This window comes from Periophthalmus magnuspinnatus, chromosome 22, assembly GCF_009829125.3.
Source record: "Periophthalmus magnuspinnatus isolate fPerMag1 chromosome 22, fPerMag1.2.pri, whole genome shotgun sequence".
Taxonomy (NCBI): domain Eukaryota; kingdom Metazoa; phylum Chordata; class Actinopteri; order Gobiiformes; family Gobiidae; genus Periophthalmus; species Periophthalmus magnuspinnatus.
In genome coordinates, this window is record NC_047147.1 from 15292183 (window position 1) to 15310954 (window position 18772).

The window sequence follows — 18772 nt, forward strand, 5'->3', positions numbered from 1 at the left end:
ACAAGAAACTTAGAATACACAACAGGCCTTCAGCGAAAAAGGGTCTGCCAGATGTTGTTGAGCACATCTGAGGAGAGGATTTATCCTCTCCTACCGCCCCCTAGTGGCTCTTTGTAAACCATACATAGGATCCTACCCACAAAAATGTAAAAGTCATAAGGTATGATATTTGTTCCCAATGGAAAATTGGAAAGGTTGTAACAGCAAAGTAGGCTACAAGAACAGCAACAAAAGTATGAATGTTATTTTTAATTATGCTTAAATATTCATAAACCTTTGATGAAATACATTAGCGCTATGTGCCTTTTTTGATAGTTTTCAGTGAATAAAATAGGTTGATTTTACCTTGACATGTTTCGCCGCCAACTTCCTCGGAAGGCGTCTCAAAAAAGAAAGCATAATGAATTTCACTAATGGAGTCATAAACCTTTTAAAACAATCAAATAAATGTACTTATAATTGCAATGGATCCATAGGTCTGCGTATAGTTTACTGTAAAAAAATAAAAATAAAAATTGACAAAAATACATTAGTCTACAAGAAGAATAAAGACTATACATCTACATAATGATGTTAATCGGTGCCTTAGGGTCGAGCCTACAGCAAATGAACAATATGTAGATGTAGGCCTATTCATTATAAAACGCTGTTGGTCAGACACGGTCCCGTTTAATCACGAAAGATCTACTCGGTCAGGTCCCGCTTCTCCTGCCTTCACCTGTCCCTCAAGAGAACCAGATGGTGTTGAACACAGAGATCGAAGAACAGAATGAGCCTCGTGGGTCAGAGTACAATGCAGCAGGACGATACCAGGCCGATAGACAAACTGCAGCAGGTCCATCTCTGCGCTCAGCTTGACTGGACGTGAACCAGGACCAGCTTTTCCAGTGTCTTCATGAAGGAGCCTGAGAGCACCGGCCTAAAGCTGCTGCTAAGGCCTAAATGTTCACAGTAGTCTACACATTCAACATATAAAGCCGATACTTGCATAGACTATAGGTGAAATAGCCTAACTATCCGTTTGTCAATAAAATATACTTTATTAGTCATTTCTGTCGGTCGAGTCAGACATTTTTAAATACAACCTACAGAGGGCACCATTTACAAGTCAGTGGACTCCCTAGCCAATAAAGTCTCCAGGGTGTCCTGCCCTTTTAAACAAGGAAAACAATGGCTCATCATGCAACACATAGCAGTCGGATACACGTAGTTATGAAAGTTATGAACTACTGTGATAAAGTTGTTTTGACATGCTGCTATTCTGATCAAATCACAGTGAAAGCCACACTCCTCTCATCATTACACGTGCCCTTCAGAACGACAAGGTCAACTTGGGACTGTTTGTCTGTGGAATATGACTTGTGGGTCAGGCAGAGCAGAAACTGCTCTATAGTGTAATTAATGAGGCTTTTAGTGAACGGGGATTATTAGACAATCCATCATGTTGGATCCTATCATACAGAGTACAGGAGAAGTAAGCCACAGCGGAAACAGGGATTTGACTCTGCAGCAGCTCAGCGCATTTTCATTGTTGACTGAACATTGTGGGAGGAGTGCATCTGGGGCTGACCTTTTGACCTTATTGATGGATCATGTGTGAGTTCAATTTCTGTCTGTCTACATCAGCCGTGAGGGGGGGTGGGGTTGAAGGTCTTTGATGGTTGTCTTCTCCTTTCTCAGCTTGATGTAAAAATTGCCAATATGATAAAAGCATTATCATTTGCCATATTTAAAAGTTATATTAAATGGCTAAAAAGCTTGGCTGATTAAGATATTCTTCGTTCCCTTACCTTGGATTTGACAGATACACTACCTGCCTCACTATAGGCCAGATCAAGGCATTTGACCTTAACTCTGCCATAAATCATTCAAATTCAAAACTGCACTGGAAACTGCCCTTGTGGATCAATAACGTTTGTCTAAGTTTCCACAGTAACTGGAGGTCACACTTTAATATTGGCTAAACTTAAAAGAATACTTCAGAACATTCTCCATGGACATAGATATTTTTATGCTATTATGCAGTAGTAGGCTATCCTCCAGGCTAAATAGGATCAGGTTTGTGGGGATGCAAGTCTGCTCAGAGCAAGGACGGACGCGTGTTTTTTCAGTGCAAAAAACACAATTAAAATTTTGAGGAAATTTTTTTTTTAATTTTTTTTTAAAAAGACCCCAAAGGAGCTGAGTTGAAAGGCAAAGCTCTCCATTTACCGGTCAGTCTACATTTCTACCCTCTACTATGGTCACGAGCTTTGGGCAATGACCGAAAGATCGCAAATACAAGTGGTTAAATAAGTTTCCTCTGCAGGGTAGCTGAGTGCTCCCTTAGTGAAGGGGTGAGGAGCTCAGTCACACGGGAGGAGCTCGGAGTAGAGCCGCTGCTCCTCCACGTTGAGAGGAGCCAGTTGAGATGGTTCGGGCATTGTTGCCAGAAGCCTGAGGCATGTCCCATTGGGAGGAGGCCCTGGGGAAGACCCAGAACATGCTGAAGGGACTGTCTCTCGGCTGGCCTGTGAACTCCTTGGGGTCCCAACGGAGCATATGGAGGAAGTGTCTGGGGTGGGGGAAGTCTGGGAGTCTCTGCTTAGACTGCTGCCCCACGACCCGGCCTCGGATAAGCGGAAGAAAATGGATAGATGAATAGTAAAAGGAAAAAAATACAAAAGACCTGCTTTTCTATTTTTTGCCTAAAAAAAAAAAGCAAATTCAGCTTTTGTTTATATATTTTTTCTGCTTAGTATTTTGAAAGGCCTAAAGTCATTAATTAAATTATGGTGAAGAACTTTAAAGCATTTTGAAATTTAAACTAAGGGTGATACGAAGACAGCAAAGTCTACACGAGTCTACGCCCGTCGTGTTGTCCCATTGGTCTTTACTCGTGAACCGCTGCTGTCCATTGGCCACTCCTTTCTCTTCTAGTCCCGCCTCTACCTTTGTCAATTTCCATGCGCTCCCGTGGAAACGCCAGGGTTGAGGGCTGTTGTTTCCCGGGGCCAATCTCAAAGGAAGAACTTCTTTTGATCAGAGAGAAATCGTGAACCCCTATTTGAACATCGAAATTGACTAAACCAAGTTAAAATAAAGTAGAGGACACGCGACAGAAAGGGACCTCTCATCCGCCGCGGGGATCGACCAGGAGCGAGTGGCCACCACCGGGACAGGATCGTGTCGCGAGAGCAGCGGTCCTGACATTGGCGCCGCGCGATGCTGTACGGTTTGGGGACAGCTCTGCACTCGCCGCAGTTACTTTTCTGAACTTTCTTCACCTCCCAGACTTCACTGCAAACTGGAATAAGACGAGTTCCACTGATCTACAAAGGGGCCATTATGCCGGAGCAAATTACAGTTTCTGAGTTTGTGGCAGAGACGAATGAGGATTATAAATCGCCCACCGCCTCGAACTTCACTACCAGGATGTCCCACTGCAGAAACACGGTGGCATCGCTGGAAGAGGTGAGTGCATTTGGATCCGTCTCCATCCAAGTACATCGCCATCCACTCAGCCTCCATCCATGCTGAGTGGTGTGAAAGCCAACACAAAGAAGTCGATTGCTGAAAGCTCTGACAGCTGTCAGTGTTTGGCCCTTGAGTAGAAGAATTTATGTGAAGCCTTCTTGGCACGTAGGTTTGACTAGGTTTACTCATCCATAAGTTAAAACTTTGCATTGTAGATAAGTGGTTAAAACCCACAGGACAGAAGTGTCGTTGTGTTGCAGTAGTAGGCCTGTACAGTGATCCTCAGTGTGCTGCTGTCAGTACAGGTCAGCAGGAAGGACACTTCCGCTGGCTACACTGCCTTTCACTGACTCCTCCTCTGGCCCAGTTTCCCTACTTTTGTGCTCACAACAACCTCGCCCTGTCTCTTATAAAAATAGATTTTCCCACATGAGCAGAATGGTGTCTGCCTCACTAGATGTGTTACATGTCTTTGACTTTTTTCATGCAATCCTAAAAACAAACAAACAAAAGCAAAACATGTAGGCATCATTTTATAAGTTTGATATAAGGTCAGTCATCTTCTTAAGTTCTGAACGTTGTCCAGCCATATATTACTTTGACAAAAAGTAAGAAAAGTGCAACAGTATCAAAAATGTGCATATTCAAAGATAATTGAGTTGCCATGAGGCGTTCTGTTTTCTTTCTTTGGGGCAGGAGCTCTCACTGATGCTTTACACCTGCCTGGACAGCCAGACTAGTAGGACACCTATGTTTTTATTTCTTTACTGTGCAAAAGAAAGAGTGGTGAACTTCATTCTGCTACTGGCTCAGCTCTGTCTCCAAAAAAAAAAAAAAACCCAAAAAAACCCCATCACTTTCATTGTGTCAAAATGGGAAGAATTGGGTAATGCTGTTTTATGTTTGTAAAGAACTCTTCTGTGGCTAGTAGGCAACTGGCTATGAATGAAAGTACTGATAACAAGAGTAAACATCAACAACAGCCCATCCCTACCCCTGCCACCGCTGTCACCCATGGTGTCCCCAAGGCTCAGTGGTGGATCCTCTTCCTATTAATAATTGTGACAGCACTACACTCACAGCATTCCAAATTATGTTATTACCACACTTTCCTGTAATTCCCATGGTAAAGATTCAAATGACATTTCTTGAGTCTCAAGTAGAAACTTATTCTGTCATACGGTCACTGTGAAACGTGTTGTCCTCAGTGAGGTCACAAGGTTGTAGGAGGATTTGTATTTAGTGTATGGCTTTCGTCACTTGATTGTTCCCAGCCAACGGCCTCCCCCAGTCCTGCTGCAGGACCAGCATGGGACAGCTGCCTGTGAACAGGTGTCCACAGAAAGTCTTCTGGCTTCAGTCTGATTATCCAGACTGCAGCCCTCCACACACACATCCTGGGTTAGCTGGCCATAGAGCAGGACTTTGAGTTTTGCTCTTAAGAAGATTACTGCTGCCCTGGAACTACTAGGACTGAAAGTAGTTAATCAATTAATCTGAACTAATTGATTTTTAAAATAATCACAACCAACTAATTTTAATAAGAGTATACTTGGACTATGCAGAGGCTTCAAAACATGTATCTGCAGAGAGAAAAAAACTGTAAATATACTACTATCTCCGAGATGTCCTTAAGCAGCATTAGTTTATCTTTTTTTTTTTTTTTAAACCTCAGACCTTTTAAGAGAGCTAATTATGTTTTGTGCAGTTCTTTAGACACAGAACCAGTCAGACCAATAGCCGATACTCCAAAAAATGCAAATATCAACCCAGCATATCGGCCAATTGATATTCAATTAATTACTGAATTGAAAGAACAATGATTAGATTCCATTGCACACAGGAGTGAATGGGTGATTAAGTGTTTGATGTAAAGTACTTGAGTGCACTGAAGGTAGAAAAAAGATGCCGCTGCTGCTTCTGAAAATTCACACTTCACAGTGTTGCATTAACTTTTCACTCAATAATAGAATGTCAGAAGGCTGTAGGGGTGTGGTTAAAGTGTTTCCATTTAAACATAGAGCTCCATTAAACACAGAAGCATTGAATATCGTCTCAGGGATCAGATCACAATTGGATTTTGGATTGAATAGCTTTATAATTAAAGATATGTTTTTTTTAAGAGAAAAGTGTTTTTGTTTGTTGTTGCTGAATGAATTTGCTTTGTCAACGTGCTCTTGGTTTAATGTGCACTTGTTCTGTTGAGGTAGCAATGCTAACTGCTCTGTTGTGCTATTTGCTCCGGTTGTAAAGGTGGGGATGTTGTGCTCAGGTGAGGTGTCTGCTGCACAAGGAAAATATAAGGCATAATACAAATATTACACTTTTGGAGCAAATGTATAATATCTAGTATAATGTCTGTATTTAAAAACTCCTTTTTTAAATGACTGCAAATTTAGAGCTAGTTTTAAAGGAGGACATTTAACCATGTTATAATTGTTTCCCTTCTCATTTACTGTCTCAAAGTTGTATTCAGAGTGATCAAAAATCTGTGAATTTAAACACTGTAGAGCAGACAAAAAGGACAATGTCTTCTTTAAATCATATTATATATAGAATATATGTAGTATACTTTATCATGAGCCCAGACTGGGCCAGGACACAGGGGGCATGATGGTCTTTCAGTCCAGTAACCCTTCAACAGACAATGGACTGAAGTTGAACTGTCCCTGAATAAACTGCTCATATTTGTGCAGACTTTGCAGCTTGCTTCTGTCCATTATCTCTGTGCTTTACATGATTCACTTGCTGCTGTTTGGCCTCCCTTTGTCAGTTTGGAGGCCTTTCACACTATTGGAATCAGAACAGTCAAGCCTGCTGCTCTTGTGTTGTTTGTTTATGGCTTCTACCTCATTAGCCTGTTATGAATGATACAAGCTAATTCATTTATGTGAAAACATTTAGCATTTGAGATTTTATGTCCCTATGGGGACAGTATTGCCTTTATCGATCCTACGCAAACATTAGTCCTGTCTGTACATGTACTGACAGTACTGACAGTTCATGTCACAACACTGTTTATGTCCCACATGCAGTTGGCGTGTGTGTGTGTGTGTGTGTGTGTGTGTGTTTTTAAATCTAAATTCAATTTATTTAATAGGATGAATGGGAATGTATAGTTTACATCTCAGAAGTTAGCATTTTTTGGGGGCTGAGGTAAACATTAAACCAGATAAAAAGTGACTCAGGGCATGAACCAGTGACCCTAGGATTTAAAGGTTACCACAGACATTGATTATGACATGTATCTGCAAATCGTGATCATTATCGTATTGTCAGCCATGAAGCCTGAACTGGACACAGTTGTGGCAGAAAGGCTAAACTCTAAATAACACTAAATCACAAACATATGGCCATGTGGCTTTAGGACCTGATGAGGCTTATTTGTGTCTGGACAAATCTGCACCATTGGCTTCAGTCCACAAGAATGAAGACGCTCACTGTAATTTCAAGTGAAAATATTTGTCCTGGTATACCTCTATAATATAGCATCTTTAGCATGTTGTAAGTGACACATGTCTGTTACAGATTACCTATTTGGCTTAAAGACAGCTTGGTCAAAGGTGTGTTTCCAAAAGCAATAATGTATTTATGCAGTTTATTAAAATACTGAACATTATGTAACATTATGTCATTCGCACTGCCCTGGCAAATCCATCTTTAACATCTTAATCCACGCATGTTGTGTTTCATCTCATTCACACACTCACTGTTGATTGATACAGAAAGTACTGAGTATAAACCCATTTCATTTGTGTCACCGTGTCATTTTCCAGAGATGGACCATCTCAAGGAGCGTGACAGCAATATATTTCATGTCCCATGTTTATAGGATGCGGTATAATGTCCAAACATGATGTCCACAGCCAGTAGGGATGATCCAATATGGATTTTGTGTAACAATACCGTTTTTACCGAGTTTTAGCAAGGCCCATAAATGTATCATAAGCTGTAGTAAAGATCACAAATTAACTTTTCACTTTTGTAAAAATAAAATATAAAATAATTTGTGACATGTTTGTGTAAACCATACAGCTATATTTTTTTGTTTTATTTTTTGTTATTCTATTAGTACTCTGGTCTATTCAAAAAGAGACATTTGATGCACTGAGGACAAACTGTGAATGACACATACACAGACTGGGACATCCCCGAAAAATTTTGCCAAATATTTGTCTATTTTTTCCAATATTTGCTGATTGTGATATTGGGACCGATATATCTCGGCCATTCCTAATAGACAGCAAATTATTCTATTAATTTTGATATTTTTGGTGTTTGGATATTATCTCATTTTCCTCCATGTTGTGTTTATGTGCAGGCTCTGGATGTTGACCGCAGTGTGTTGTACAAAATGAAAAAGTCTGTGAAGGCCATCTACACATCTGGACTAGGTGAGTGTGCCTGGAGCTGGGGTCCTGTACTACCCAACTTGATTAAACAGTGAAGTAACTTAAGGGTTAACTCTGGTTTGTTGATACTATGAAGCTGGGTCACTGCCTGTCAGGGTAGATGGTAGAATACCTTGAACGTCCAGGGAATTTAGCTAGTTCTGTTCCACATATGTTCTGCCAGCTTCTTAGTACTGTGGCCCTTTGCACACATCATACTATATCTAATAGTTGGTATATACATTTAAATCTAAATTTTAAATGCAGGCAAGAGGGCAGTTGTCTGTAGCTCTTTTTGCCTACCCCATATACCACAGTTTGGGAACCTCTGTACTATAGTACAATAAATACTACACATACTGTCTACATTTGCCATGGTTATTTTCTTGAAAGGACCCTAAGAGTCGGCCATAATGATGTCATCTGTGATGTATGTTGTAACTGGCTCTGGTTAGTTGGTTCTTCGAGCTCTAAAGCGGAGGTGGACCCAGTCGCATAGTCTCTATTCAGTAGAATACATGCTGCCCTGCTGAGGGCCGCGCACAGCCTGAATAATGTGCTGAGGACAGAGGGACAGCTGTGGAGCCTGGACCCCCAGGAGCTGTTGGGAGGGGCTGGGTTTGTGTGTGGTTGCTCAGGCATGGCGGGCCCTTCACGCTTTTACATGCTTATCAACAAACACATGTCTTTGTGTAGGCTCCACACCACAGCATGTTGCGAGTGCAGCTGCACTTGTGGACAAACAAAAAAACACATCTCCATTGTACAGCTTGGGATGTGCTGCTGATGTTCCAGTTAGCACTATCGGTAACTACTGAAGTGAGGTGTGCAGATTGATTCTACTTCTCACTTTTTGGCAGAAGCATTTGAGCTGAAAAAAAACACAGACAAGGAACTGCACTGACTTTCATTTTCATGTAATGTACTATAGCTCCATAAACTACTGCTGAGGTCAAGCAAGGACAGTCTTAGAGTGAGGACAGGGACCCTTCTTGCTGGTCTCTGGAAAACCTGTTCCTGTTGTCATCTGATCAAAATCAAGGAAAGCTGACTCACTAGACTAGGGGACTTTTAGATCATCAGATTTATTTGAAATTGTAGAAAGCAGGTCAGATTCATGATAATTCTAACTACAAATATCAAATAAACTAACCTAACCTAAATGCTGAGAGGAAACATGACACTCCCCTCTGTATTTTTGACCTTTTTTAAAGTCAGTTGTCTCTTTTGACTGTTCTAATGTTAAAGCTCCTGGACCCTGACCGGAGGCTCCAGCCACAGGTCTCTGGGTTTAGATTCATCTCCACAGTCCATGGTTGTCATAGTGACAGCTCCAGCCCCATAGTTTGGGTCACCATGGCAGCATGTCCCTGTGCTCCTCCCCGGCTCTGTAGTGTCCCATGTGTGGAGGTGTCAGCAGGTCTAACAGGGAGGAGAGATACCCACTCTGAATTGTAATATGGGTTCATTTGCATGGTAAAATGAGGTCTGTGCCAGGTATTGGTTAAGGCATGGCTTACACAGCTACCTTCTCAAGTAACCTATGGTAACTGAAACACAAGCAAGTGACTCTGTGTGTCTTATTTATTTCATTCTTTTTGACACTTACTGTTTCGATCCAAGCATTCTTAAACACAACTGAATAATGTCTTTTTCAAATATAATGTTTTGCATCTGTACTGTCAAGCTAATGTTGGTATGTTATTAGCTCATGTGGAGAACGAGGAGCAGTACACTCAGGCCCTGGAGAAGTTTGGAGAAAACTGTGTTTACCGAGAAGATCCCGACCTGGGGTCGGCCTTCCTCAAGTTCTCAGTCTTCACTAAGGAGCTCACAGCCCTCTTCAAAAATCTGGTGAGTTTACGGTCCTACAGTTGGAACAGTAATCATTTCAGACAACTGAGCACCAAACAAAGTGCATTAAAAGTGAGTTTTTTTAACTGCAGTTCTCAATAATACCCCTTAACCCTTAATGGGATATATATATATAGATTATATTCTATTCACAGATTATATTCTGAGTAGATGTGCGCATTGATCCATCTGAGAGAGTGCCACCTACATTTTGTTTCTTATGTTAATGCATAAATGTCTGACAGTGACAATGTTCTACACAGCTTTTCCTCAAATGACCCTATGTTCTGTGAATATGTTTGTCAGGTTGAGGGGGGATGTAGTCACATACTTGGTAGACTTCGTGCTAACTGCAGCATTTCCTCTTGTTTTGTTTCAGTTTCAGAACATGAACAACATCATCACCTTTCCTCTGGACAGCCTTCTCAAGGGAGATCTAAAGGGAGTCAAAGGGGTAAGCTACGGCCACTCAACTGTTCAGTGCCTCTAGCTTCATAACGCAATGGCCAAAGTTCTACAATCCCAGTATGACGATAGCTGGATGTGCATTCTGTGTGGTCAGTGGCTCTGTGTGCCCAGCCAAGCCTGTATTTTTAAGCCTGAGTGTTGTTTTTTGAGCTGACATTTCCTTCCTTGCAGCCTTGTTTTTATGACCTCTCTTCAACCTTCCATCAGAGCTGCTTCCTCTCTGCTTTTCCTTATTTTGGGACAAAGTGAGCTTTTTTTGCTTTTCCGTCAGGACCAATGGATTTAAAATTTTATGTCATTTTTGGCACCAGAGACTGTGGTATAACATGATGTTTACACATGTGGCACAGATGAGCAATGCCAGTACAGTCCTGGCTATAGCCAGCCGGCTGTGGGCCTTTAGTCGTTTCATTGATCGATTGTGTTAACCAACGTTTGTAAATGTGGACTAATTATTTTATTTAGAAGGATTTATATGGGACAACAGCAGAAATGAGTCAGTGAGTTAGCTGGAGATTTGGTATTTTTTGGTATTTATATGTAAAAGACAGATTAAACTCCTGATTTTCAAGTTTAATCTGTTTTTATGTAATTATAAGACTACAGCTGCATGGCAATGTAATGTGAGCGCAGTTTAGGTCAGATACCAAGATACGTAATAGTTTTGAGAGTTTATGCCACAGCCCCTTTTTAGTCAACTAATTGACTGGCAGGACATATCTTAAGTTGATTACAGCCCTATTCTCAAGTACATTATAATTGACCTAAAGATGGTGTAACATAAATCAGGTTAATGTAAGTCAGCTTAATGTCTGTGTTTTCATTATTTTTTGGTTGTTGTTTAGTTAGGTTGTTTTTTTAATTAACATTGTTGTTATTTATCTGCAGGACTTGAAAAAGCCATTTGATAAAGCATGGAAGGACTATGAAACAAAAGTGTAAGAAATCTACCATAGCTATGTATCAAATATCAAAATTGTATTTTCATAAATTTATAAAATGGTGTTTCTTTTTGCAATGACATATCATGAACATTATAAAGTCTCAGTAATGCATACATTTGTCATTGTCATATCCCTACTTCAGTGTATTTTTTACACATCAACTACGCATAGATTAATATTTGTGTTCTTTCTTGTCAGCACCAAGATTGAGAAGGAGAAGAAGGAGCATGCAAGGCAACACGGCATGATTCGTACTGAAATTAGTGGGGCTGAGATCGCAGAGGAGATGGAGAAAGAGAGGAGGTTTTTCCAGCTACAGATGTGTGAGGTGAGTGTGGGACAAACATCAGAAAACAGTTGGACATGGAGTTAATGTAGTTTTTGTCGTTTTATGATTTCAGTTTCTTCTTAAAGTCAATGAGATCAAGATCAAGAAGGGAGTTGATCTTCTACAAAACCTTATTAAGTACTTCCACGCACAGTGCAAGTAAGGTTCTTCCTCATGTCATTTCTTCCCGCTCATGCTGCTCTGCCCACACAAGCACTTAACAAGTGAATGTACAGCACAGGCCTCTGACCTTCTTTAATTCACTTCTACTGTAAAATGAATACATGATACACTAACCAATCAACAAGCCAAGAATTCACTTCTATTAGTTAAATACTCTAACCACTGAGACACAGCCAGACTAACAACCCACCCCTTGGGCAAAATATCTCCTTTTGCCTCTGCAAATTGGCAGCCTTGCTTTCTTCAGTTGACCCCAGGGCAGCTGTAGCTGCAAAAGTTGCTTACATGGATATAAATTATGAATGGATGGATCTTTTAAAGATTGTAAGACAACAGGCCCCCTATCAGAAGAATGGTGCATCTTTAACTATGCAAACACAGCACATCAGAGATCTATGGAAAAACAAGTCATTTTTTTCTCTCAGTTTCTTTCAGGACGGTTTGAAAGCTGTGGACAACCTAAAGCCCTCAATAGAGAAATTGGCTACAGATCTGCATACGGTGCACTTTTTTTCTATGTAATAATAGATTGTATCATCTTAGTTCTTCTGATCCGTCACCAATCAATTGTGCATTTTCAGATAAAGCAGGTACAGGATGAGGAGAGGAAGCAGCTGACTCAATTACGAGATGTTTTGAAGACCGTTCTGCAGGTGGAGCAAAAGGAGGTATAACAGCTCCATGTTGACTCTCTATCCAACTACATCATGTATGGTAGTTATGTTTTATGATCATCTTTTTACTTGCACAACCCTTGAAAGAGAGACTCTGCTAAGGACAGTTTAAAGTTAAAATAGATTATTTACTTGTAGTGATGGGTTTCATCTAAATGTGTTTTCCCTTCTGCTGCGTCCAACACAAGTCTAGGAGAGTAAGTGACCTTTCTGTGCTTGTTTCTCTTACTGTTTTATTTGCTTTTATAAACCATCACACGTTTAAATTGTGAAATACTGATTTTAAAATTATATTCATACAAAGTGTGATCTGGTCAGCCAAAACGTCTGCAAATCTATTTTTGCCTTTTAGAGGCTAATTTTAACATGTCAAAACAACAAACAAACAACAAAGTTTACTTTGCACCTGAAATGTCTTTTAGACATTTCTTTTGGCTGTCTAAGCTACAGAAACCGTGTGATCTCTACACATGTTTTTATTTTATGTGAGCCTGATTGGTCTTCCTAATTTGTGTGCCTCAGGATTCTCAGGTGCGGCCATCAACAACCTACAGCCTTCACCAGCCACAGGGAAACAAGGAGCATGGCACAGAGCGCAGCGGCTTTCTCTACAAGAAGAGTGATGGGTGAGATCTCAATTATGACTGAATGGCATACTTATGGTTTTCAAAAAATACTTCCTAAAATAACTACCTACACTATTCTGTGGTTTGAGCTGTTTTAAAATGCACACACCCACATTGTATTGTATCTATGCTAGTTTGAATTAACTAAATTTGATTGCTTCCCTGCTCCTTACTTTTGCATTTTTGCTGCAGGTTGCGAAAGGTTTGGCAGAAGAGGAAGTGCACTGCGAAAAATGGATACCTCACCATTTCACATGGCACTGTAAGCAAACTAAACTTTAACTGGTCTGCACTCTCGGGATGAGTTTTAGTGTACTGATACTACGGGCCTAAATGCAACTCTCCCATTTACGTTGATGTACCCGGATGAAAATGACGATAAAGTTAGTTATTTGCATTCATTTGTTATTATTGCCATATGTATCTTTATGTTCTGGTTATTCACATGTTTCCTAAAAGAACTCATTCTTGCTCACTGAAATGTGTTTTTTCAGGCCAACAGACTGCCTGCAAAACTGAACCTGCTAACCTGTCAGGTGAAACACAACCCAGAGGAGAAGAAAAGCTTTGACCTCATCTCCCGTAAGATTATTGTCCCTCCTTCACATCTCTGTTCACACACAGCAGTACTCAGTGCTCAATTGTTAAACTGTTCACTATAGTCTGAGCTGACTAAGTAGCTGAGAGCAACCCAGCAAAGTAACTACATCATCTGCTTGATGCAGTCATAGCATAATTATGATGACACAAGAGTGCATAATTGTCAAACAGTAATTTCTCATAACTATGTGTGTAGAGCACCTTTACCATAACTCTTTACATAAATGCTGTTGCGTTTGTGTAATCATTTCAGATGACAGAACGTATCACTTTCAGGCAGAGGATGACCAGGACTGTCAGATGTAAGTACTCTGATATAAGCACACACTTGTGCCTCACACACGGTCCATCTCCTGCCCATTACAGAGCCATCATAGTATCAGCTTACTCCTGCTCTACTCTTTTTATTCCTAACTGAGTTATCTTATTGTGTCGGCAGCTGGATTTCAGTGCTGCAGAACAGTAAAGAAGAGGCTCTGAACCAGGCGTTTAAAGGGAACCAGCACACAGGCGAGAATAACATTGTACAGGAGCTGACCAGGGCCATCCTTGGAGAGGTGAAGAGGATGAGTGGGAACAGCGAGTGTTGCGACTGTGGAGCCCCTGGTGAGTGCAGGCCATGCCCAGCAGCACCTTAACTATTATTTATATGATACCAGAGAAACAGTCTGCTCCTTCACTTATGTTATTAGTGAAGTTCCCACAATGGCTCAATACATTTTTATAAAAGTTGGCAGCAATAGGCTCTGTTCCCACAATGGCTCAATACATTTTTATAAAAGTTGGCAGCAATAGGCTCTGTTCCTGTGTGACCCTCTGCTCTCCTGCCTCTCAGACCCCACATGGTTGTCCACAAACCTGGGAATCCTCACGTGCATTGAGTGTTCAGGGATCCACCGGGAGCTAGGGGTCCACTTTTCTAGGATCCAGTCTCTCACTCTAGATGTCCTCAGCACTTCGGAGCTCTTGGTATGTGGTGTTTCATCAGCAGGCCTTTATATGTAACACAGTATTATGTATGAAATCACTACCATCTCGTTTGGTCAGATTAGAACTCCACTGACTGCAGCCCTCCTCTGACCACCTGTGGTTTTAGCTGATGACTGTAAAATACTGTTCTGATGTGTGTACTCTACAGTTGGCCAAGAATGTGGGGAATGCAAGCTTTAATGAAATCATGGAGGCAGGTTTAGCTGCTCAAAGTGCGGTGAAACCCAACCCAGCCAGTGACATGTAAGTTTTCTTCTATGCAATAGAGGACATGAATTCAGTAATTTTAGCATTTTTATGTTATAGTTCCAGGGCTGTAGAGGGGTGAGTGCTGTGTTTAAAGCATAAATGTTTTACCAAGCAAATGGAATAAAAATAAATATACAACTGTAAAAGTAATGTGCACTGCTAACCCTCCTGTGTCTCACCAGGCAGACCAGAAAAGACTTTATTGTGGCTAAATACACTGAGAAGCGTTTTGCAATACGGAAGTGTCCCGATGCAGTGTCCCGACTGCAGGCGCTGTGTGAGGCTGTGAAGTGTCGCGATATCTTCACCCTCCTTCAGGTGTATGCTGAGGGGGTGGACTTGATGGAGCCCATTCCTCTGACCAATGAGCATGTCAGTGCCCGAAACATCATGTTTGATATTCAACCTAGTTTGATATTCATTACTTAATTTCTGTTCCCAGGAACCAGGAGAAACAGCCCTACACCTAGCTGTGAGACTGGTTGATAGAACATCCCTTCATATTGTGGATTTCCTCACACAGAACAGGTTAACTCTGAGTGCTATAATGAATCTTGTTGAATTGGCTGTGCTGTGATAAATATCCATTGAGCTTCTGTTTGCGTGCCATGCTTGCAGTCTGAACTTGGATAAGCAGACAACCAAAGGCAGCACAGCCCTGCATTACTGCTGTCTGACAGACAACAGCGAGTGTCTGAAACTGCTGCTGCGAGGGAAGGCCTCCATAGACATCGGTGAGAAAATGCACATCATACATTTTGTTATTCTCTTTTTCACTACACTCAGCTTCTGCTATTTGTGCTTAGTCATATGTCTTTTTCAGTATGTTTCTGTAATGTATGGTTTTGTTTTGCAGCCAATGAGTCTGGGGAGACTCCTCTGGACATCGCTCGCAGACTCAAACACATCCAGTGTGAGGAACTGGTGAGTGCCACATCACACATTGGGCTATTCTCAGTTAGTAAACTCATCTGTCTGTCCTGCTGTCCGCCCACATGCAGCTGAACCAGGCACTAGCGGGGAAGTTCCACTGTCATGTCCATGTGGAGTATGAGTGGTGTCTGCGCCATGATGACCTGGATGAAAGCGACGAGGACTTGGATGAGAAGGTGAGAGAGGGTAGCCTGAGTGTGTTAAATCTGAATAACATTCATTTCTTTGTTGTAATTCCTTCATTGCCTGTGTGTAACAGCCCAGCCCACTGCGCAGAGAGGAGCGGCCTCTTAGCTGTTACACCCCCTCCAGCAATCGCGACGGACTCAAGGACAAGCACAGAGCTTTCATGGTCAACAATGAGACGTACGGCACTATCCTGAGCTCTAACGCTCAGCCTGGACTGCCCTGTACTGGGTCTGCCCCTCCACTGCCTCCAAGGAACCTGGGTATGCTAGTAAACTACACAATATTGTATACTAAACAGTATAAATGTATCTGCATTAAGACTCTACTTTTTTGTTTTTTAATGAAAGCACTACTTTCTTGCAAGAGCAAAAAGTATAATATGAGTAGATTAGGGATACGGACTAAACTCTTGTATCTGATTTCAGTTCAGTTGCCTGGTTTAGGAGGGACAGCTCAAACATCAACACCCAACTGGAAGCCCAGTACTTTAGACATGTGTGGGCGACAAAGGTCATCCTCAGACCCCCCCAACATGCACCCTCCTGCTCCCCCCTTCAGACTCATCTCAGCTGGAGGTGGGGAAACCCTGTTTGTACTGCTGTATTATTCCAGTGTACTATGTTATATATGACTTTTGTGTTTCAGGACTGACTTCCTCTGTGTTGAAGTCGAAATCGGGCTCCAGAGCAGCACCCCCTCGATCGTCTGCTAGGTAAGTGTCTCTTACATACCTGAAGATGAATTTGTGTGCGCACAGTGTGTACTCTGAATACAACTGGCTCTCTGCCACTGCTTGCTTCAGTTTGTCAAATTTTCAGTGGTACTGGGATCTTTTTTGAAAAAAATGTTTTACTTTTGTGGAAAATATTTCAAGTTGTCTCAGAATTGTAAAGACAGGCAGGAGACTCTGGATGTCTAACACTGAAGTATATTTACCACCAGTAACATAGACGTGTAAATTCAAAGTAAAATGATTTTTAGTATTTGGTATTGGCCATGAAATTCTTGAAATTTATGTTTTTTTAGTGGTGACTAATATAATTGTACAAGAATATAATGTTACATGTTTTTTTTTTTTCTGTTTTCAGATATGACAAAGGCTTCATCCGTGGAGCCCCTGCTCAAAGTGAATCTTCTGAAAGACTAGGTGGGTAAACTAAGCAACTAAATAATGTCTCATTCTGCCCACTCCGCAGAATGTCTTCCTGTTTGACACAGAGAATGGGAAGTCTGTTTATTGTCAAATGTAATGTGATGTCACTGCCTCTTCCTGTTCCAGCAAAGGAAGTGCTTGGCTGCCCTCAGAACTCCAGTGGTCAGTCTCAGGGGCCGACACACAGAAAGGCCTACACCGTGAGTAACTGTACAATACTCCTGTCCCATATTTTTTCTACTGTGGTCTGGCTCTTTTCCAGCTGTGTCTATCACAATTAATTGTTTCTTCCTCTTTAATCATCTGTTTTTTAAAATAATCTTGTAGTGTTAATTTTAATGACACAAGTAGGATAAGCCCAAAAAGTGAAAGACTTTAATCCTTGTTTTTTAGAAGCAGAGGCCAAAGAGAGTCAAAGCCATGTACAAGTGTGTCGCAGATAACCCAGATGAGCTGACCTTCTCTGAGGGTGAGGTGATTGTGGTGGATGGAGAGGAGGACCAGGAGTGGTGGGTCAGTATCTCTGCCATTTCTACATGTCAGTTCACAGTGCAAAGAATAAATGTTGGTTAAGCATTAGTGATGTGCTAAACCCAGGAGCTCCTGTATGACACATGGGAGCCTTGGTTGGATTACTTTTGCAACATATGCAGTAGAGCTAACATGATCATGGTTCATGAATAGTTAAACGTTAAACATTAAACATACATAGATGACTTTAAAATGTGTTATTTTTGTATTTTACTTCCTGAAAGAAATGTAATTGGCATAAATATATAACCTCCTCGTAAATGAAATGACACACTTCAAGGGGATAATCAAAATATAGAAATATAAAGGATACACAGCTCTTGCACAAAACTCTTGGATTTCAAGGTAGAATTTTCTGATTCCAGGTTTAAAACAACAACATTGTGAGATTTGAATGTTGGAGAGGTAACTGTTTTTCAAATCAACCTCATAGTTTCCCAGTGGTTGTGATAGTGGTATTGTACCTTATTCTAATTTAGCCAACCCAGTGAGAAAAATGTATGCAATGATATGAGATACAGAGGTCATTGAGTTGTTGGACTAGATCTAAATTATCCATCTTAATTTGAAGCTTCAGTAGAATATTATCTTGCAGTGCTGGCTTATCTTCATCTTTTTTTAAGTTATGTTGTGTTCACAGCTCGGACATATTGAGGGTGACCCCACGAGAAGAGGGGCCTTCCCGGTCACCTTTGTCCACTACATTGCCGACTGAGAGGAGCAATCACAGTATGTTGCTGATCCATAGGGCAAATGGCATCTCGATTGTCACTAGAACTTCCTGAACTAACACTAAAAGACTGTTTTTAGGCCTCTCACAATGAAAACAATTCATATTTGTCTTGTAGCTGATTGTTCTGTTATTAGAGACAATGCCCAGCCCTTTCGCTTTTGCTATTGAGTCCGTACATGTCGGGTGGCGTAAAGGCTCTAAGACATGATTCTTAAAACTGGGACCCAATGAAGCAGAGTATTCCATAACAAAATGAAAGATAATATAAGTTAACTCACTGGACACTGATTTTTTTTTTCTCATGTAAATAAAGTTGTTTATATTTGAATGTAATGTAATAGTGAATTTGCTGGGGTGAAGCAGAATTGTAGCTTAGCCTCTGTTGAACTTGTGTGCCTAAGTAGAAAAAGAGGGAAATAAACAAATTGTTAATATTCTGTCTGAGGACTAGTTTGTTTTACATGTTTAAA

At 41.0% G+C, this 18772-nt stretch overlaps 1 protein-coding gene across 1 annotated transcript; it reads left to right on the forward strand.

Annotated features, from left to right (window-relative positions):
- Positions 1–2930: 2930 nt before the first annotated feature.
- asap2a (ArfGAP with SH3 domain, ankyrin repeat and PH domain 2a) lies at positions 2931–18736 on the forward strand. Its single transcript, XM_033988405.2, has 28 exons — positions 2931–3453; positions 7778–7850; positions 9556–9701; positions 10081–10155; positions 11058–11107; positions 11312–11441; positions 11515–11600; positions 12050–12125; positions 12206–12292; positions 12821–12924; positions 13117–13186; positions 13419–13506; positions 13778–13826; positions 13964–14130; positions 14360–14493; positions 14663–14757; positions 14946–15135; positions 15206–15291; positions 15382–15497; positions 15620–15687; positions 15765–15872; positions 15956–16145; positions 16311–16460; positions 16531–16597; positions 16974–17032; positions 17165–17238; positions 17432–17551; positions 18210–18736. Exons 1-28 carry the CDS (start codon positions 3328–3330, stop codon positions 18282–18284), a joined length of 2859 nt encoding a protein of 952 aa, XP_033844296.1. The 5' UTR covers positions 2931–3327; the 3' UTR covers positions 18285–18736.
- The last annotated feature ends 36 nt before the right edge of the window (positions 18737–18772 follow it).